The 22,260-nt window shown below is 42.1% G+C and overlaps 1 protein-coding gene across 1 annotated transcript in view; it reads left to right on the plus strand.

Annotated features, from left to right (window-relative positions):
* Window positions 1-22,260, plus strand: part of HDDC2 (HD domain containing 2) — a 109,880-nt gene that overhangs the window by 63,669 nt on the left and 23,951 nt on the right. Inside the window, exons 3-4 of the mRNA XM_078646959.1 lie at window positions 1,364-1,466; window positions 10,883-10,951. Coding sequence (XP_078503085.1) covers window positions 1,364-1,466; window positions 10,883-10,951 — 172 coding nt within the window. The remainder of the gene's footprint in view (window positions 1-1,363; window positions 1,467-10,882; window positions 10,952-22,260) is intronic.

The raw sequence follows: 22,260 nt of genomic DNA on the forward strand, positions 1-22,260 counted from the left end.
ATGCGGTCTAAAGATCATACCCCTGCCCTGTAAACTGTCCTTGTTCTCCTTGCCCTGCCTCTTAAAATTAAACCCACACCCAAAAAACGACCCCGACCCTTGCCCCCCTGCCCTGAGCCCTAAAAAATGTCCCTACTCCATGAAGCACCCCGACCCAGCCTCCCACCCGCCCTGAGGCCTACAACTGTCCACTGCCCTGAGCTGTAAAAACTATCCCCTAAATCCCTAAACTACCAGATCCTGACCTTTAAACTATCCCTTCTCCCCCTGCCCTGAGCCCTAAAAATTAAGCCCATGCCACAAAATCTACCCTGACCCCAGCCCCCCTGCTTTGAGCCCTAAAAACGATCCCTACATCCCTAAACTTCCCTGACCCTGCTTCCTGGCCTGTAAACTATCCCATTTTCCTCTGCCCTTGGCCCTAAAAACTGCCCCTTCCTAAAACATACCCCAACCCCCTCCTTAGTCCTCAAACCTACCCCTACCCTGAAAATCTACCCCCTCCACTCCCCCAAGACCAAGTCCCAACCCCACTTACCTCACTCTCTCGATTCCTGATAGTCCTTCCTCTTCCTGTCTTCCCCTTCCTGTGCCTCCGCTTGGCAACTAGACACCGCATTGCCTTAACCACGCATATGTGTGGTTAAGGCAATCGTGGTACGGCTTGCTGGGAAACGGCAAGCGTGGCTCAGCCCTCATTTGTTAAGGCCGTTTCCCGCGCTTGTGCAGTGGCAAATTGATATTTAAGTTTTCTAGGTAATAGCATCCTGAACATTTGTCAGTCTTGTCAAAAGATAGTTTCACTGCACAAAGAATGTGTGAACCTGGAACACTGAACCTGGCTTAAAGATAATGCTTACTTCAGCTATAACTCCTACACTGAAAAATGTATGCATCCCACCAGGATTACCATATGAAACATAAAGAGTAAAGCGTGTGGATGGTCATATCTATGCCCTTAAGATTTATTTATCTCCCAATAAATCAAGTAGGGAATATTTGTTATCTAGCTACATTTCCACTATCTCAATGGATCATGTTGTTATGTAGTGTAATAAAGGTGTAGCTGAGGTAACTATTTGAAATGTCTATGCGATTAATTGTAATTGTCTGAGTAAGGGTAGTTTAAGATATTACTTCCATGTTTTGTGTACTTGATCCTTAGGTCAACGTAAATGAGACCCATAAGTGTATTCTTGTTGGATCAAATTAAAGAAAGAAGAGCAAACTCGTTGTGTGATGCATTAGGTTAAGAGTTTGCCATATGACAACTCCACAACTGGTTCTCTAAGTGACAAGTAATAGGAAGGTATTTTAAGGTGTAATGCAATTTATAAAATTGTTCCATTTATCTTCTCACTAGATGTATCCGGTTGGCTTTGGTCCATGACATGGCAGAGTGCATAGTTGGTGACATAGCACCTTCAGATAATATCTGCAAGGAAGAAAAACACAGGCGTGAGGAGGTTGGTATTGGAAAAAAAGAACCAGATTTTTGCCCCGCTGTATATTTTCCGTATGTGTACTGATCATCATGAAACCACATTATTAATAAAAAGAACCTTTACCCTAGAGTCAGAATTTTTTCAGTGAGAAACTGATGTCTTCATTTGCCTCTGGTCCATTTATTGCTATGTACCACTCTATTAGTACATACATGGTGGTAATCATGAACTGTAACACTGGGACACTGCTATCCAGTACCCAGTGTATGTTTTCTGACCACTAAAACATTTTAAAATTGGCTTAACATCTGATTGTCACATTTAAATTTCCTATAGGGCCATAGTATGTGGTTCAGAAATACGCCTGTGGCATGTTAAGTTAAATGACACTTGTGGACGGCAGCATCTATTCTATCATCCACTACAGTGGCAATGAAAACATAGCTTCAGGCCTACAATGTGTAGCCTGACAGCTGTCGCACAGACCTGTCAACATCCCCTTTTTGACCGGTAGGAAAATCTGATTTTAAATATTAAATGTCATCCTAAACATATGAGGTAGGATGCATAATATTTAAAAGTGAGGCATGTGAAATTGGAAATGGAATGTTCCCCAAGTGACTAGGCCCAAAACCAAGTTTCCACTGGTCAGGCTGTCCAAGTATAGATCATATAGCTATAGCTATAACTTTTGACCTGTACCAGTTACAGACTCTATTCAAAATGTATTTAATAGACATTCAGTCTAATGGTGAAGTCAGAGTTTTATTATATATTTTGGAAATGTAACTTTTGGAAAGTAACCTTTATCCTACCTGAAGCTGTTGAAGGCTAATTTGCCTTAGCTCTCAAGCAGCTGTTCATCCTATACCTGGCCTGACTTGGGTGTGAAAATAACTTCCATAGCAGGGACAATGGCATGAGATTGGGGAGGTGCTTTCTTCCCTGGAAGGACGACCCGTTAAAGTGGGTCCTGAAAATTAATTTACTTCAAAGGGGCCTTCCTTGTCTCAAGTAAATGCTAGGCTACGCCTGGAAAGGCCCCGACAATTGTTCTAGTCAGGCAGGCACCAAGTGGGAGGAAAGCTACCCCCAGAACTAAATTGTAGTGCCCTTATAGGAAGTGAATGCTTATTATCTTGGCAACATCTGTGGGTGGGCACCTCTGCTCTGCACACATTCCCCATCTTGGATTGTGAGTGAACAGCTAAGTGGCATTGTTTGCAGTAGGGCCAACAAAAATTCTTGCTAAATTGGGTAGGTTTGCCCCAGGAACTTTTTACCCCATTGGTTAAGAAGTCACTCCCACCCAGTAGCTGGTGCCATACATAATATGGCACACAAAAGTACTTCCCCGGAACACTTACCAGACTTTAGTAAGATCATAAGAGGACTGTACCTGCTCTCTGTGACCTGAACGGAACTTTGAAGTACCGGACCGGCTCCCTCTTCTACCCAGGACAAAGAAGTGGACCCCAAGGTCAGTTAGTTGAACTCCTATATGGATATAGGGAAACAACAAGCTGTAAAAGGCCTTTTTCTCGAAAGGCGTAGAAGGCCAGTGGCAACAGATCTCGACTAGTCTTTGCTGTTGGCCTCTGCTTGACACTGAGAGTCTCTAAGTGCCTTCCCCAGAGGTCCTTAGAGCCTTGGAAGTGTACTCCTGTAGTTGTCTTGGCACCAGAGAAAGTTTAGAAACTTTTGGAAACTTCCTCCAGAGAGACCCATGGCAAAATAATATCTGACTGGCAGTTCTGCAGCCTTGGATTGAGTTCAGCACTGTTCTGCTGAAGGATACCCACACTTCCGAAGAAACAACTACATCCCAATCTGCACTGGGACTGGATCATTTTCAGCAAGAAATCTCCAGAGCTTCAGCAGCCCCATCTTGCTTCAGGTATCTGGCCTTTGGTTCCAAGGCGGCTGCTACAATTTCAATGCAGGCTTGCACGGGAGGACTTTTTTTCATCAAAAATTGATAAATTTCTATTCTGCTTTGGTTCTTACAATACTTTTATTGTTCCAACAAAGTCCTTTCCTGAAGTCGAACTTCCAGACTTAAACCAGGTTGACTGGAACCGGTGAATCTGCCCAGGTCTCCATCGTGGTGACCCTCGGATCATGTCTAGGTCCCAGTCAGTAGTCCCTGCGAATATGGACTAATGTAGGAGCTTGGCGCTTCTTGGCTCTACTTTTTCTTAAAACTTTAAAAAGTCATATCTTCAGTTACCCTTTTGGGATTTTTGTAATTTTGGTCGTTTTTTTCTTTGTCTTCAAATTGGTTTTGGAGTTGGTTTCTTGTGTGACTATTTCTGCTGTGTATGCACTCTTAAAATACCTAACACATTGCCTTTAAATTAAGGCAAGACTGCTTTGTGTCACATGACCATGGATTAAGCACAGGTTTATTTAATTTAATTTGTGTGACATCTAGCAGGTCGTTGCCTTATCCTTTGAGGTGTACACTTGCGCAGCCCCCAATAATGCAAAACTTTCCTACAATGGCATGGTCAGAGCTATGGTAATTAACAACAATACTTTGAAATCCCATCATTATTTCTAAACTCAATGTCACAGAATTAACACAAAAACCTAATATGCCTTCTTTGGTCAAACCTGTTGATGCTAAGTTGAAGCTATACGTGGAAACAAGCAAGGATCTTCCTTTTCATCTTCGTCTGTAGTACCATCCGTTTTTGTCTCGAGGAAACCTATGTTAATCAAAAATATGGAGAATATTTATTGTTGTAGATACACATTCACAAGTCTGAATTAAAAAGAACAAAACATCAGCTGAAGTTTGTGTTACATAATGTTACCCAGAATCAAGATCTACTATATTTTAGTGAAAAATATTTGGTGGGCCTTTTTATGAGTTCCTGGAAGGATTATATTGCATACCTTATAGTGAGAAACTGCCAAATAGAGTGTTTAGACATGAAATACTGAAGTTTAGAATAGGGCTAAATCCTGCGTAAGTGGTACAAGATGTCGTGAAGATGTCATTCAGATGAAAGTTGTTGTAGGTGTCCGGTGGCAGAGAAATGTACAGATGAAAATATCTTGCTTGATTGCATAGTCCTATTGAACCAAAGAAAGAAGTTTTTTAATTTGGTCCTGTCAAATATTGGTACATCTTTGGCTGCTAAACCCCTTTTAATGGAGATGTGTGTTTTTTAGCTCTGATATGTGATGTAATTAGATTTTTATTAAATATAAAGAGTTAGGTATAAATATTTTGTACATCGTACTTTATTGTTTTAGTTATTTGGCAATGTTTTTTTTTATTTTGCCATGTTTGAATTGTGATTTTACTCTTGTTTTAGGCTATCTTGTTTAATGAACAATGTTTATAATCAATGCAATTTGTCAGCAATTTATCAACTGAACTGAAAAACATAAGCTGAACTCTGACTGTCTTACAGTCTAGTTGTTGGTTGTAGGTAACACTAAGCCATGGAAAGTACACTTAGGGCCCGATTCCGATCTGGGTCGGAAAGCTCCCATTAACTGAATGGGTACGTCTCGCACAAAGGTGCCCCCTACAATGGGTGTGGGTTGGTGCCATCCACACTGTACATGCCTGTGTTGAGGAGACCCTTGGGTCTCCCCCTGTGTCTGAGTCGTAAGGCTGCGGGTGACAGGGGGTCGGACGCGGACCCCCAAAGGCAACGTCCCAGACAGTTTGCGAGCTGGAAAATTTGTCTCGAACCGGCTATCCGACACGTGCATTGTACTGGCTTGGTCGTAAATCGCATCCATTGCATGGCACAGTTTGCTTACGGACGAGACGTACAGAGCGGTTCGGACCCGGAAACGATTCGGTCGGTGAATTTCACGTTGCTCGCATCATACTTGCTCGCTCGTACAGCTGTACGAGTCGGGCGGAAAACACACGTACGGCTCGTACATTTTCCGGCCCGATCACATTTGGTGCCCTTCCGAGCGAGATCGGAATCGGGCCCTTAGTAGGAGGCAACTGTGATTGGTAAAGCAACTGATTTTTCCCTCCCGTCTGATGGTCCCCATTCACACTCTTGAATTAATTACACACAGCGCTTATTGTTACAGTCTGATGGCCTGATTCAGATATCGGCAGAGGGGAAACTCCGTCACAGCGGTGATGGAAATCCCGTCTGCTAAACTATATATCCTGTTTTATCTTATGGGATTTATATTTCAGCGGATGGGATATTGGTCACCGATGTGACGGAGTAACCCATCTGCCAATATCTAAATCGGGCCCTGAGTTTTTTATCGAAAACTATTCAATATGTAGGAAGCTACTACAAATCTAGCCTTATTCAAAAGGTGTTTTTCCCTGGTTTGCCAATATCACAACTCTGCACATCCTGTCAAGAAGCATATGTTAAGAATCTGCACAAAAGCTTGGATTGTTCGTCAAGGACAAATTAAATGTCAAAACTCTCCTTATAGCAAGACTATGAACTTCCCTATTTATTGAGGTTTTCAGAAAGACGTGAAGCTTTATAATTTTTCTTTGCTAAAATCATGCTGCAAGGGAACAATTTAAGCAGCATTACTCTTGGTTTTGCCATGTGACTTCAAGCTTCATATTGTGACAATAGGTAGAACTAATTGCAGTGTCAAGCCAAGAGCTGGGGCATTCAGGTTAACACTTGAATTTTGTTTAACTGATTCTATAAAGTTTATCTTTCTGAATGAGTGGAGTGAAACAGCCAAGTTGTTGCCACAGAGAACACTACAGAGAATTATTTCTGATTAGGCTTCTTTAAAGATTAATGGAATTGGATGAACTGGGGCAAAAAAAACTGCAACCATGGAAAAAATTATCGGATTAAGGATCAATATGTGGATAACCATATACACTATATTTTTATTTTGTGCAAAAGTCTGCTTGAGTTCTAGCTTTCAGAAACCAGCCTGTCTAACTGGATGATGAAATAGCTGTATTTAAGAATGGGTCAAACCCCTTACACTAGAAAGGATTAGCAAGCAAGACACATTGTAAAGGGGACAGAGACCTAGATTTGCCACTGATGCAGGAAGAGTCATCGAGATTATAAATCGTGGAGGAATTGGGAGACGGGGAAAGCATTGAGGGCAAGGTGTATAGGCAGCTGGGCCAAATGTAAGTCAAATTCCCTTAATAGGTGTGGATTTCCAAATCAAAGAAAGAATCTTCAATATTTATATTTCATTACAGTATCTTTATTCAAAGCAACAGTTTTAAAGTTACTGCCCCACCCACACAAGGCTCTACACAACCAAGAACCTGCCTACATTAACCACCGACAGAACTTCCAGCAAAGACCTGGAACATCCTCCCCATGCACCTCTGGACCATCACCTCACTTCTGGAATTCTGAGTGGTCCTCAAGACTTGGCTGTTCGAATAAGCCTCTGGGGCCTGCAAGCACCTGGATACACTATCGAGTGATCGGCCGCACTTTATGAATCCTGATTGATTGATTGACAGTTGCTCATCCTGGAAAAGGGTTCTGTTGCTAAGCCTTCCTAAATTACTTGGAATATGTGGAGTCCATGGGTTGGTCCTCCTGCTCTGCTATTAATACATGCTTATAATAACTGCAATGTCAGGAATCATTAACCTGTTAAGTGCAGATGTCGGTCAATAGCTGACACCGGCACTACCATCCCATTGCATGTGTCGGTCGACATAGGGAAGGTAAATAAAGGTCCCTCTTGTGCGCTGTACCAGAGGGTGTTTTTTATGTTTGTAACATCAAGCTGCTCTGGAAGATCTTCTTAAGCAGTCAGATTTTTTTTTTTATTGATTTTTTATGCTTCAATGATTATTGGCATGTGGGGCGTGCTGATGTAATTACAATAAAAGTGAAACTAAAACGAACCAATGGGTTCATTTTACTTTCACTGAATCAGTGCTTGGGAAGGCAATTTCAGGCCCCGAGCACTGATTCTAACAGGAGAGATATCGTTGGAAAGGGGAAAAATCTTCCCTTTCCAATAGTACCTCTGCCCAGTGGATCCCTGCTTGGGAGTGCCACATGAGGGTGATCCACAAGCAGGGGTCCACCGACCCCAGTGATGACCTTTTCTTTTTTTTATTGTAGAAGTAAAAATGGGTAAATTGTCTTTCTGCTCCCTCCCCCGGGGGACATATAAGGTTGGTTACCCCCATATGTCACCCCCCACCCCTCGGGGGGCAGAGGAAGCCCATTAGATGCCAGGAATTCTTGTTGTTGTTAGAATTGTAGTGGTGGGGGCTCAACTATGGGGTGGGCACTTCCCCCACCCACCCCCCCAACTTAACAGGGGCACATAAAGTAATTATTGTGATCCCCCCCCCCTCCCCTGGGGCAGAAAGCCAGCTAGAAGCCAGGGAAGTTTTTTCTTTTTATAAATATATAGGTGGGGACTGCTCAGCATGGGCATGGCCATGCCTCTACCCACAACTAAATTGGGTAACTGTCTTTCTGACCTCAGGAGGGAGATAAGGTTAGTTACCCCTGATCTGTCCCCCTAGCGGGAAAAAAACCACTAGAAGCCTGTAAATTGTTTTATTAAAAAAAGGTATAGGGATGGGGACTGCCCAGCATGGGCATGGGTATACTCCCACCTCAAGTGAATTGGAAACAATCTTGCTGCCCCCCCCCCACCTCCCCCGGCACAAAGGGTAATTACCCCCAATCTGCCTCCGGGGCAGAAAGCCCAGTGACACCAGGGATTTTTTTTAGCTCTACAGGTGGGGGCAGCTCACCATGGCCTTGGCCATGCACCACCCCAACTAAATGGGCCAGCAGTCTTTATGCCTGCCTGGGGGACAGATATGGGTAATTACCCCTGATCTGCCCCTCGGGTGGGGCAGAAAGCCCAATAGCCCACTAGAAGCCAGGTATTTGTTTTTGAAATATTTTGTGAGGGCTGCCTGCATGGGCATGACTATGCCCCCATTCCAAGTAAATGGAGCAACAGTCTTTCTGGGTCCAATGGGAAATTACCCCTCGATCGGCCGCTGGAAGCTAGGGAATTTTTTGGATAAAGTAAAAATGATGGGGGTGGGGGTTAAATATATATATATATATATATATATATATATATATATATATATATTTTTATTTTTTTTTAAATAAAATATTGGGATGGGTTACGCAAGGTCCTGAGTTGTCCATGTTTTGGTCCATTCCGGTCATAGGCACTAGGCCCAGCCACACGTGTGGCAGCGTTTTAATCAGCACAGGTGGGGCAATGCTAGGTGATAGGAATTTTGTAGATTCCTACAGATTCCAAAAGTTTCCATCACAGGAATGTAAGGATAATGTGTGATGTCGGGCAATGTTTGAGGTTTCCATGGCATTGTGGGTAAAACAACATGGGATCCACGCCTGTCACCCCATCCTGGATTCCCCTTGGGGTCCAGTTTTAAAAAAAATTGTACAGGTTTGCTAGGTTTCCATAGGTGCTGGCTGAGCTGTGGCCCAAAATCCACAGCTACCTGTTTTGCAAAAAACTGGTCTGTTTTGAGTGGGAACATGTGATGAATCCATATTATGTTTTTTTCCCGTTTCCTTCTACGGGCACTAGGCCTATCCACACAAGGAAGGCACCATTTTTATCAGAAGACTAAGGGGAATGCTCTTTGGAAGGAAGTTTTTGGCTCCCCGCAGATTCCACAACTTTCCATCACAGAAATGTGAGGCAAATGTGTTTTTTTAAGTCAAAGTTTGAGGTTTGTACGAGATTCTGGGTAAACAACCTGCTGAGAGCAACACAAGTCACCCCATCCTGGTTTTTCTAGGTGTCTAATTATCAAAAAAATATAAGTTTTTTTTAGGTTTCTCCTAGCTGCCGACTGAGCTAGCGCCCAAAATACACAGTTACCCACTTTGCAAAGAACTGTTCAGTTTTTAATGGAAACGTGTGATGTATCCATGTTGTGTTTTGGCCATTTCCTGTCGTGATCACTAGGCCAACCCACACAATTGAGATACCATTTTTTATCAGAAGACTTGAGGGAGCATAGAATAGTAGGATATTTGTTATTACCAATTGTCTTTCACTGCATTTTCCATTTGTAAACCAGTGTGTAAGAGAAATGACTCCCTACATCATATGCTAGTATGGATATCCACAAATTCAGAGATGTACAAATAACCACTACTCTTAAACTCCATATCTTGGGCCCATATATAGTTTTCCCTGATACCCATTTTCACTCTACATATTTTGTCATATTAATTTGTCTATACTCTGTAAAGAATGAAAAATATTGTACGGTGCAGCTCTATTGTTGGCTCTGGGTACCCTGGGTTCTACAAACACTATATATCACTGCAACCAAAAGGGTCTAGTGGACATAATGTTAATTTGCCTTTTGTATATTGGCCAGTGTGACAAAAAGTTAAAAAGGAAAACGTTGTCCGAATGGTTGTTTTTTCCTACTCTTTTTCAGTATTTCTTTATTTCAACTGTTAGTTTCTTTAGGAAAACCTTGAGGGACCTACACATCTGACCCCTTGCTGAATTTGGAGTTTTAACTACTTTTCTGAAATCTATAGCTTTTCTGGTTCATTCATCGGTTTCACACTGGTCTCCACCACATACTTGAAGAAAGTTGAGAGCACAAAAAACTGGAAAAATATGCTACCTTTGTGAATAATGCCAAAACTGTGGTTAAAAACATGTTTTTGTTCAGTTCTGCATGTTCCTGAATGCAGGGAAGATAGTGACTTTAGTATAGTAAACTGTAAGTTGACGCCATTTACAGATAAAAAACAGACACTTTTATCTAGAGCTCTTTTTTTAAATTTTCAACCCAAAACTCAGAATTTAGCTATATTTTGCCTATGGTTGGGTACTTTCAGAATCCTGAGGATGTTGGGGGGAAAAAAAGACACCAATTTGGATACCTTATGTGGAAAAAAAGTTATAGGGCCCTAAAGGCAATATACCCCAAATAGCCAAAAAAGGGCTTTGCACTGGGGGTGGGGCAATGTTGAGGAAGGCCCAGCAGCCAAGAGGTTAAATATCATCCTTATATGAGAATGTTCATGCACAAACAGAAGGGCAACATTAACTCTATGCCTGGTCTACTGCTGCTTTTATAAAATGGCATGATTATGGTTTTGGCATAATTTACTCATGATGAACCCTGATTGCTATATTGTGAAAGCATGTTTGAAGTTCAATTCGGACCAATGGATTTTGTATCTAACACATTGTTTTATTTACGACTGCAGCAATTTGTACATGGATATCATATAAATAACTTTCCTAAGAAATACATTTGCAACATTTATCTGGTTTATAGCTTTATTCTTTCTTTAGGGAAAAGAGCTTAAGGATGTTTGCTACCTCCTGGTGGTGGTACCAGACATGGTGCTCATTTTCATTGTTCATCAAAATTAATCTGAAAAAAATTAAAATTAAGAATGAAGTCATTTTAAGATGATCATGTTAGTTTCTTTTTCTAGGAGGCCATGAAGCAATTGACGAAATTGTTATCGGAAGACATGAAGAAAGAGCTTTATGAACTCTGGCAAGTAAGTAATTATTCTCCAGTGGATTTTTTTTCTTCATATACACTGCTCAGTACATGTGGTTGTAATTGGCTCACTGTGTCTTTATTGGTGTCAATATGATTATTAATTTCTCCATACTCATACACCAATCCAAGTGTAAACAACAGTACTGATTTTATGTTCTGTATTGCTTTAACCCCTTAATTGCTGCGCACTTTCAACGGCCGACGGCACCACTACCTCCGTAGTGCTGCCGTTGAACGTTCGAACCTCACCTGCACAATGGAACGTCCAGCCCTGGAGCAGGACGTTACATAGCTTCTATGAGGTTAAGCAGACATTGATTTGATCCAAACCTATTATAGCTAGCACAAGACCAAGAATAAGAAATATTAGACCATTGGACTGTTGAGAACTCCATTGAAGACAGTGGAAAAGCAGTGGCTATAAACACATGTATAGTCTAATCCACACCTCTGACTCTCCCTCTCCCCTACTTCACCAGGATGCATGACTTGTGCAGGGGAGTGGGAAAGGCGGAAGCTGCAGGTAAGTGAAAACAGTGAGACTTCATCCATTCCGTCTCCTGTAGCTCACACTGTCACAAGAGCCTTGGAAGGAGGAAGGGGGATTGTCCTCAGCTCCTCCTGCATCTCCAACAGTTCTGCCCAACAGCAAAGCAGTTTGGCAGAGCCCAAAGAGAATCAAAGGCTGAATATTGGCCTCTTTCACAGCCCTTGTAGGCATTTTGATAGTTACTGTCATGACCCTGCATGCGGACAGTAATTATTAAACACTCAGAGCAGTGTTTGAAGCTCTGAGGTTTCTCAGGCTTTGTTTCCAGAGTATTTGAAACCTTCTGCTCCTTTGTAATCTAAGCCTTTTAATCAGTGGCCTTGAGATAGCAAAGTCCAGAAAATTATACACATGTGTTTTTATAGCCCTGGATGAGCATCCGCACATTAGTCCTTATACAAGTGATGTCCACTCTTCTTGGTGAATCAGTTCTAACTTCATAGTGTCTACTCTTATTTTCCTCCTCTTGAGTTCTTCTTTGTTCTATAGCTCATCTACGGTGCCTCCATGTTCAGGGCTCTTATTGGTGTGTGTAACCTGCCATCTAATAGTATCCTCAGAGTGTCCATGCAACTAATGAGGCAGTGAGGACCCTGCTTCTGAGTCTGCTTCTATGCTGGATAATCTGTATTTTGACTTTCTGAGTTGTTTAACCACCATGTACAGTATGTTACAGGGAGAGAATATGATTTAAATAATTTTGCTGGGATTACAGTTAGAAAATGATTTGAGTGATATAGTTATGTGCAATTGGCTTCCTTAGTTTCAATTGAAGATGGGCACATGCTATACTGTCCACATTTGTAATGACGCACTATGGAGGGACGACCACAGTGGTCAGGAAAGGAGAGCAAATGTTTAGGTACTGGAAGAGGTGATCAAGTAAATTCCTGACCCATTTGTAGGTGAATATAAGAGTCTCAAATGCAAGGCCCCAGCTGTTAAGAAATGCTTGTGTTTCCAGATATACCTAGCAATGAAATTAGAGCTACGTGAAAAGATTTGTTACACATACCGGATGTTCTGATTTAGATACATTGCCTGGTTCTAACAGGGTTTCACGGGGGAAATAACAGGCCCTTTGGCTGATTGTTTGATCAGGCGTCTGAGGTAGCCATGGTATAGTCATTTCTGGAATTATTTGAGGATGAGTCACCTAGATCAAGAAGGTTTGTGAATATGTTGTTGCCATAAGACAGTATGTTCTCTAAAGGGGTTAGCACTGTTCAAGATGATTCTCTGTTCTAGACCGTCTTTTTATAGGATTGTGAAATTTGGAGCAAAGACAGCCCCCATGGATGTGCCCCTGACCTGAAGGGAAAAGATGTCTCTAAGAGCTAGATTGAAAAAAGATATTATGAAGCATGTAAGTTCCAGGTGCAGTCTTCCTCTATTATTCAGGACATTAGGTATGACATTGATCCCCTCTACTAGGGGGAATATTGGTGGAAAGGGATTCTTTGTCCTTTGTAGCTTATTGTGATTTAGATGCAGACAGTGGGAAATTCTCTACCCAGTTGATGAAGGATGTGCTGTCTCTTTTATAGCAATCAGTCAAGGGCACAAAGTGTTTTATGGAAAAGTCTATATATTGTTCAACATATTGTTCGTATTGTTCAATATGTTCTAAAATTGAGCTACAGCCTGAGACAGTTCTTCTACATGGCAGGGTCATGTTCTTGTGGGTTTTAGGTAGAGTGTAGATGACTGGAGTATGGGAATGTTTTAGATTTTGATGTAAAAACTCAGTGCTGCTAAGGTAGCATTCTTTCTTAGCCTCGTTTGTGAGTTGTACTATTTCAGCTGAATCTCTTTAGCGATATCTTCGTGGAGCCTTGTGTAATTATCAGTACTGGAAAGTTGGTGTAGTAGTTCTGATTTGTAGGCCTCAATGTCTTGTAGAACAATACCTCCCCCTAAAATATCAAGTGGATTGCATGAAAATGCTGTTTTGCAGACATTTCACTGTTTTACAAAACATTGCCTTCAGTCCTTGTTGCTGTCAATTAAGATTAACATAACTCTCTTTGAGACCGCATTGCATCAGACTACAACATAATCCCTTACACAGAAGGTGGCATTGATAACGTTCATTGTTAACTATAAATTCATGACGAACCCAGGAATCCGAATGTAGCAAAGATTTGTTTGTTTATTGGAGTGTTATTACTCTCCTAGCCTAAGTTTCCGATGCACTTCTTGCAAGCTTAAAAGAAATTGGAAAGCTCAAAAGCAGTTTTCTCCATGCCCCCACCTCCTATGCACCCACTGACTATCTTTGCTCATGATTCTGGCTTTGAGAGGATAGAAACTTTTTTTTTAAAGTATTTGAGGCTTTGCAGTTCTCTTTTTGTAACCTTTTTGTTTTTTAGTGATTAGCTACTGATTCAAAAAAAATTCTATTCCCTAACTATACCCCCCTGTAACCTTTGGGTTTTTCAGTGAACTTCTAGTTGTTTTTATTTTTACCATAAAATAATATTTAATTACCAAATGCCAAAGGCAGCCAGCCTGGGAGGTGGGCAAGCAACCCCTCCCCGGGCCTATTTAGGTTGTGGAGACCCCATGCCCCAGGGCTTGCCGCACTTTTTTAGGGGAGGAGGGTAGTGGTACCCATCCCCTATGGTCCATCCCTTTATTAATGGGGAAGGGGGCACTCAGTCCCTGTTCCTCGGCCGATTCTGGCCCCGGATCCCATGTCCCCGGCCTGCCCATATTTTTATCGGGGAGCCACCCTCTCTAAGCAAATATTGGCCCCAGAGACCCCATCTCCTGGGGCTCGGTCACATTGTGAAGTAGGAGGTGGGCACACAGCCCCCATCGGTCCGATTTTGCCCTGGAGGATGCCATCCCAAGGGCCTGGCCAACAAAGGGTGGGTGCCCTGGAGCCCACTTAAGGCAACCCACTCTGCTGTTGTTGGGAGCCGCAGAGGAGCCCCAACGCCCACTCAGCCCCATCTGACTCCCGCTTCCGCGGTAGCTGGCTTTGCTGATGCCTGCAGCGAGCAGCTAAAAATGCTGTTCCCTGGGTAGGAGCAATTTTTTCATCTGTTTAAGCGAGCAGGGAAACATGAAAAGTCAGCTCCCAGCATGCGGGAGCATTTTTCATGCTCCCACCCACTGGGAGCAGACTTATTGTTTTGCTCACTCTTGGCTTTAGGGCTCGCAGGAAAGCATAGCTGGGGCCATTAGTGACACCGGGAGAGGGGCTGCAGTAAGCGCCAGGGAGCTGCATTGCAGAGAGGTGTAAAAAGGGGTGTGGCCTCTGCACACCTCTCTGCAACGCAGCTCCCTGGCGCATACTGGTGGGCTAGTTGGCCTCCAGGGGACCTCGGATTGAAGATGAATTAATTCCCAAACTTAAAACGCGCCACAGGACGTGTTTGCACACATATCACCTCAGGCCCCGCCCCCTTCCTTCACCACTGTGCAAACGCGCCCCGTGGCACTTTTTAAGTTGGGGTATTAAGTCCCCTTGAATCCTGAGGTCCCCTGGCGGCCAACTCGCCCACAGGTACCTCCAGTAAGCGCCAGAGAGCTGCGTTGCAGAGAGGTGTAAAAAGGGGCATGGCCTCAGAACACCTCTCTACAACACATCCCCCTGGCGCATTCTAGAGGTTCCTGGTAGGCTAGTTGGCCCCCAGGGACCCCGAGTATTCAAGGGGAGTTTGTTCCCCCTCTGCAAACGTGCTTGCAGAGTGGTGCAAGGAGGGGGCGGGCCTAGGGACGATCGTGTCTTTTTCCCCCCCCAATTTTTTTTTTGTTGGCCATGGGGCTCCTTGTGGGACCCCCTGAGCAGGCCTAGGGGGTCAGGGTGTGTCTACCCTGCCCCCTTTTCACGTTTTACGGTGTTTGCTTTGGGTTTTTTGTGCCGGCACAAGATGGCTGCCAACACTTTTTGATTTTGACTGTTGACAGCCAATCAGCATGCAGCTCGTGCATGCAGGCTGCGCTTTGGGTACGCGGATAGATACGTGGATCCACCGCGCCTGTAGATGTATAAATGAATTTAACCGTCATTTTCTCAGGAAGGGCGAGGAAGGGCACCCAGATCCCTTCTGCAATACGACCATGAAAAGAGAAGAAAGATGTCATGTTAACGGCCAGAGGCTGAACATAGACCGGCTCTAAAATAACAAGCATTTGCAATGCAATAGGTCTCGCATTATTAAAGTTTGAGCTATTGACATTGTAAATGACAATGTCTTTTATTCATTTGTTTTTAAAACCTGCAATCAGTGCATAAACACGCACTTTGAACGTATAGTCCTTGTTGGAATATGGATGCCATACGACAACTGGGTTCTCAACAACATGTTCGGCATGTAAACGTGTTTTGCTTTTTAGTTCACAATCAAATATGCAAGTCCAGTCTGGTCACTAGATAAAGCTCTCTACCAGGCTTTATTGATGTAGCCCTTTCCATGGATGTTTCACGAGAGCCATTTCCTTTGAATGTTAGATTTTTCCCTATTTTCAGCTGCAAGAACTTCCCTGAAACATGAGCCTAAACGTCTGGCTGTTGCATGTGGGCACTGACCAGGCTGATAAGAGTGATGGCGACAATAAAGAAGGCCTGTGCGCATTCCTCAGCCTTCACTGCTTGTTTATAAGGGAGCTAGACACTGTCTGCATTAAAGTCCTACTGACAGCAGCGTTCCTCTTACTTGACTCCAATGATTCAGACTAATCTGCTTTTATTCATTTTTGCTTGCCTCATGCGCCGTTCTACACTCAATAAATCCCCTTCTTTCCCTTACATTTAATTTACACCCCCTGCCGCCACATAATTACACTGCACTGCACTGCATTCAGTGCAACATACACTCCAAATACCACTCAGTGCCACATAATTACCCATCACATAATTACACAGCACTCCATGCAACATACACTACAAATACCACTCAGTGCCACATAATTACACACCACATAATTACACTCTACTGAATGCAACACACACAATACCACTCAGTGCCACATAATTATATGCAACATAATTACACTGCACTCAATGCAACATACACTCCAAACAATACCACTCAGTGCCACATAATTACACACCACATAATTACACTCTACTGAATACAACATACACTCCAGACAATATCACTCAGTTCCACATAATTATATGCTATATATTTACACTGCGCTCAATGCAACATACACTTCAAATACCACTCTGTGCCACATAATTACACGCCACATAATTACACTGCACTCAATGCAACATACACTCCAAATACCACTCAGTGCCACATAGTTACACGCCACATAATTACACAGCACTCAATGCAACATACACTCCAAATACCACTCAGTGCCGCATAATTACACTGCACTCAATGCAACATACACTCAAAATACCACTCAGTGCCACCTAGTTACTTGCCACATAATTACACTGCTCTCAATGCAACATACACTTCAAAAACCACTCAGTGCCACATATATACACGCCACATAATTACACTCTACTGAATGCAACACATACTCCACACAATACCACTCAGTGCCACATAATTATATGCTACATAATTACAATGCACTCAATGCAACATACACTCCAAACAATACCACTCAGTGCCACATAATTACACGCCACACAATTACACTCTACTGAATACAACATACACTCCACACAATACCACTCAGTACCACATAATTATATGCTCCATAATTACTCTGCTTTCAACGCGACATACACTCCAAATACCACTCAGTGCCACATAATTACACGCCACATAATTACACTCTATCGCATCACCACAGCATCACTCAACACCACCACAGCATCACTCAGGGGCACCACAACATCACTGCGCTACCACAGCATCACAGAACGCCACAGCATCACTCGTCGCCACCACAACATCACTCGGTGCCACCACAGCATCAGTCTGTGCAACCATTCAACAACAACTGATTCAAATATGTTCTCTCAATGTTTCAAGCTTTATTACAAATGTCACAAAAAGATGTTAATATTTCCCTTCTGTTCTTGGATTTTCGTCACAATAAAATACACTAAACATTAGCTTTACAAAAGTAATTTACAAAAGTTTAAGCTATTGCAATTATAAATTACAATAACTTTTATTTAAGTATTAATTATTACAAAAAATTAAAAGCAATTGTTATTTGTAATATCAATACATCTAAGTCACGTAAATACAACACATAGTGTATTACAAATGCTATAGGTGTCACATTTGCGAAAGTTAAAAGTATTGGCATTGTAAATGACAAAGCTATTAATTTTGCTATTTTCAAAACCAACACATAAATTAAAAAATTGTCATTTACAATACCAATAGATCAAACTTTCCTAATGCTTGTTAGTTGTGAAATCACTCATTATCTTTTCAAAGATCTGGATTATATAAACATGGTCAAATCCACTAAAACCTGTTTATTGTAATCTATCAGATGTGTCCAATATATTTAAAATGCACACTTTAACTGTTTTCTTGTATTGGCTCTTAGGATAGCTTCACCTTGTTGTTTTGAAGTGTTAGTCCCGCCTCCATTGGGTGACTTGTTGGACTCCAACAAAGTTCGGGTCTAGTTTCTGCCCGTGTGTGGCCACACAACCCTTCCTCACCAGCCAATCAGGGTTGCATTCGTTTTCAGTTTATTGCTGTTCTTAGGGATGACCATCACTGCTCAGAAAGGCCTTATTTAGTCCAGTATTATTCTTGAGTTTGAAGGAAAGTGAGATCATTGTTCTTTTAAGTAAGTGAAATTTAAAAAAATATCTATTATGTTTATATGCCCTTAACGAATCGGGCAAAGCTTGGAACATTGGACTGTATTGCTACTGTCGCAAAGCTACTTTATTTCATAGTTGACTACATATCTATTTAGTATTTTTAGGAATAATTGTATTATTGATAATCCACAAGGAATAACACACAAAAGTGTATACGTGGGTGTTGAAATGGGAATGCATGTAAAAATGAACGAGATATGTAATTGTTGAGGCGGTGCTTGCTTGGCGCATTTGCAAGTGACAGAAAAAGCTTGCAGGGGTGTTGTTAAGAAGCCAGAGAGCCTGGCTGTATGTTGAGCATATTATCTGAAGGAGAGGGGGGCGCCGTTTCTCAGCGGGGTCCCCCACTCTGCAGAAGCCGCCGCGCGGCGCCACTCTCGAGTTTGCGGAGGCCGCTGCACAAGCTATTCATCATCTCCCGCTTCTGTGTAGCTGAAGTGCGTGGGCGGAAAGTTACTTAGCAAGGTTGGGTATTTTTCACCAAGGAGACGTTGCATTTTTATCGGAAATTAAAAATCCCGGCCCGTATTTTAAAGTGGATGGACTCAAATATTTGGACAGAATGTAGCCTAATGGATGTGCGTTCTGCTTTCACCGACAAGCCGATTTTATTTCGGCAGTTACGAATGTCGACATGTACTGTCAACGCTCTTTTATCTTTTTTTCTGCACCGTTTAAAGGGCTGCGCTAACAAGCGGTGTGGGATGGAGCTGTGTCTTAAAGGGGATTGATGCCGGCTTAGAGCAGGACTGAATGTGAAGAGATTGACGCCAATAGGCATTAACATTTTCAGAGGCAGAGCAGACAGATGATCAAACGAACACGTCAAGCCTGCAGCAAATGACAGAAAGGATAACCGAAGAATGAGAGATGAAGTGAATGAGGAATTTGCGACAGCAGCATTGTTAAAATAATGCAGTTTTTGATAGCAAGGCATAACGATTCTGGTTAGTGTATATGTAAAGATTATAAATCTGAGTTCATTTATAGCATAGTAACATTACAGACTAGATGCATTGAGAGATCTGTCTACTAAGCTGCGGAAATGGGAGATGTTGAAAGGTTGAAAATGAATCTTCTCTTATGTCTTCGTAATTCCTCTATGTAAGCCCAAAATGTATATATTTCTAACCTTTCTAGGAAATACCATAATATTTAGTAGATTATCTTGACCACTGTAATAATATATTGCTGTACTTTACAAACACAAGGCAAACTGTCTCAAACTATGATTGAGTGTGCTGACAAACGTTAAACTAAATAATCATAAACCCTATAAACATCTTCATAAAACCTCCAATTTCGTATTAATTATATAAATTTTCTGGTGGCATTAACTAGGATGGCAGGCGGTTAGAGTTGAAAAAAATGCAATGGGAAGGTTAGGAATAATGTACTTGTGAATAATGTTGGTTGTGGCACTGATGGTATGGCAGCTTTTGATTGGATTATAGCGATAGCTTGATTTACGTACACATGCCCCGAGAAGACAAATTAATGTTTATCTAAAGTTTGCATATCACTCTAGATATTCCCTTGGCCTCAGTCTGCACTTTATTTTCTGTCCAAATCTTGAGGATGAATGTAGAACGGAGGAGAGAGAACCCCCAGAATGGGATTACTATTAGTGGAGTACTAGGACTGAGTCCTCACACCCCTTCCTTTTGTTTACAAGTAGGTACTTTACCGTACCTCCCTGTGGACCTGTGGTGCCAACAGGTTTTGCGCTATGGCAGTAGGACTAAAGGCGTAAAGAATCCTAATGCTTCAGAGGGGGCTTAGTGTTTACGTTCCTGAATTGATAGGGAATAAAGCAAGCACACCTGAATTGTTCTTGTGGACTTTTACAAGCCCAAAGAGGTGTGCTTCATGCCACCAGTGGTTCCATTGAAGAATGTACTCACAAATTGGATGTGGATTGTCTCTTGTTCCCAAAAGATGCCAGAAAACTAGCTGGACACATGGGTGTTTTCTAAGGCACACAAAGGGTTTTTACGACCTTTTCTTTTTTCTATATAGATGAATTTTGTTTTTTTCCTACATCATTATCGCAATCTTTTTATCTTGTGACTTATGTAGAGGAGCTTTTTTGAGCGTTTAACCTGGGTTTCCACTTCAGGTTTTGCACGAAAGATAATTGGACTGGTAACCTCTACGTGACCTTGAATCTATACCTTTCAACTTTCTTTTTTCTGTCAGATGTTGAAAATAGTCATTCTGTCTCAAATCTTGCCTGCGCCTCCTTTAGGATTTTTTCTAGCCAATCAGACTACCAGTTGCATGTTTCCACATGCCAGGATGGCTCACCCACAAGAATTATCTGTTCTTCCTTGTTAGGAAAACTGAAGATCAGGACAACTTAATCCCGTTTGGTTTAAATTGTCACCCAACATTATTCATAAAGTTATTTTGTCAATCACCATGCATTTGAGATGGCAAAAGATCCACTCCTTTCTCGAAATTGATGACTGGTTGTTACAGGTTTCTTCTCCAAAGCAGTCTGCAGATTACATGTGGGGCCGCCTTATTGCCTGCTCAGGAAACTCAGTGTATCGAGTCACAGTACTTTGGTTTTGAAGTGTGAATAGGAACGCCCCCAGAGAATGCAGTGCACTTTAAGTTCAATATGCCTCCAGAGCCTGGTTATGTTATCAGGCTTTTTTTGTCAAGTGGCCATTTCTTTTGAAGTTTCTTCCTCAGTCCAAGATTGACACCAGACTCTACTCAACCTTTCGAAGATTGCTATCAGGAAAAGGAACCTTGGTCCAGGTTGATTCACATCACATCTTCTCTTCACATTCCCATTCCACCTGAAGATCCACTAGATTTGTCCTCCTGATCGGATGGAACCAACCTCCTGGTTGGGTGGCATTCAGTCTACCAGATATGACTGAGAATGTTACTGGGTTGTGTACACAGGAACCTGACCCTTCCAAGAATTTAGGTCTACTGAGGAAAGTACGCCTTTCATCTACACGCCGCTCGTGGTGTTTACGTGTGGTTCATTCCTGGAGTAGCCTCGGGAGTTTGTGACCGTTTTCGGCGAAACGAAGTTTCCTAGTCTCTTTGTACTACGACTCCTACTGTATAATTGTAGTGTGCCTCGGCAAACTTCTTTTTACATCATTGACGATAGACGCTTTATGTGTCATGGTTTCCTCTGACGAAGGCACCGTTTAGTCCCGAAATGCATTGGGCCACACACACAAAACAGATGAAGACTTGAATTTGATGTTTCTCCATCACTTCAACGTGATAATGAAATTATGTTTAAACTAAAAATGTTTTAAGTTTTGCGTTGTTAACCATTGGAATTTTTGTTTCTGCATTGACTTATGTATGTGTGAATTTAACGCATTAATTTCAAATATACTGGCATTGAAAGTATATGTTGAACTGTGATGATTATCTGACACTAAGGGTTAGTTGGATATGCAACCTGTGAACAGTGCGCGATAGTTAGTAGGTTTTCCTGCTAATTCTTTTCATTTTTACTCTCCTGTTATCCGATTTGACAGTGGATACAGTACTGCAGCACCCACACACATATACTTCGTAAGCATTTATCTATATTAGTTTAAGTAGGGAGTGCACCTGCAAGCCTATGTATCTACTGAGGAAAGAGACATGTAAATGGACCAAAGTTCAAGGCCATTATCTTTGCCCTCAAAATGTAAAATAAATTGTCCTTTCAGCCTATAATAAAGTAATTTCTGATCTTGAAGAACAAGCAGATTGCCATTTTCTTAATGGAAACTAGCATGGTGGTGCAGGATATTCATCCTTGCTCCACGTAGTTGCTGTTTTTTAAGCTATAGTCCCAGGTCTATAACCTCACACTGTCCCTTTTAGTTACCCAACTCACAGGCATTGGGTACACTTTTTGTGTGCTGCCGTGCATACTTCTCGTTATTTGCCTTTCCAAGTTATCGTTCCACTTCAAAGCAATGAAACTAATTTGCAGGTGCTGCAGCTTGCATTA

Source organism: Lissotriton helveticus, chromosome 6 (genome assembly GCF_964261635.1).
Source record: "Lissotriton helveticus chromosome 6, aLisHel1.1, whole genome shotgun sequence".
In the NCBI taxonomy this organism is placed as follows: Eukaryota; Metazoa; Chordata; class Amphibia; order Caudata; family Salamandridae; genus Lissotriton; species Lissotriton helveticus.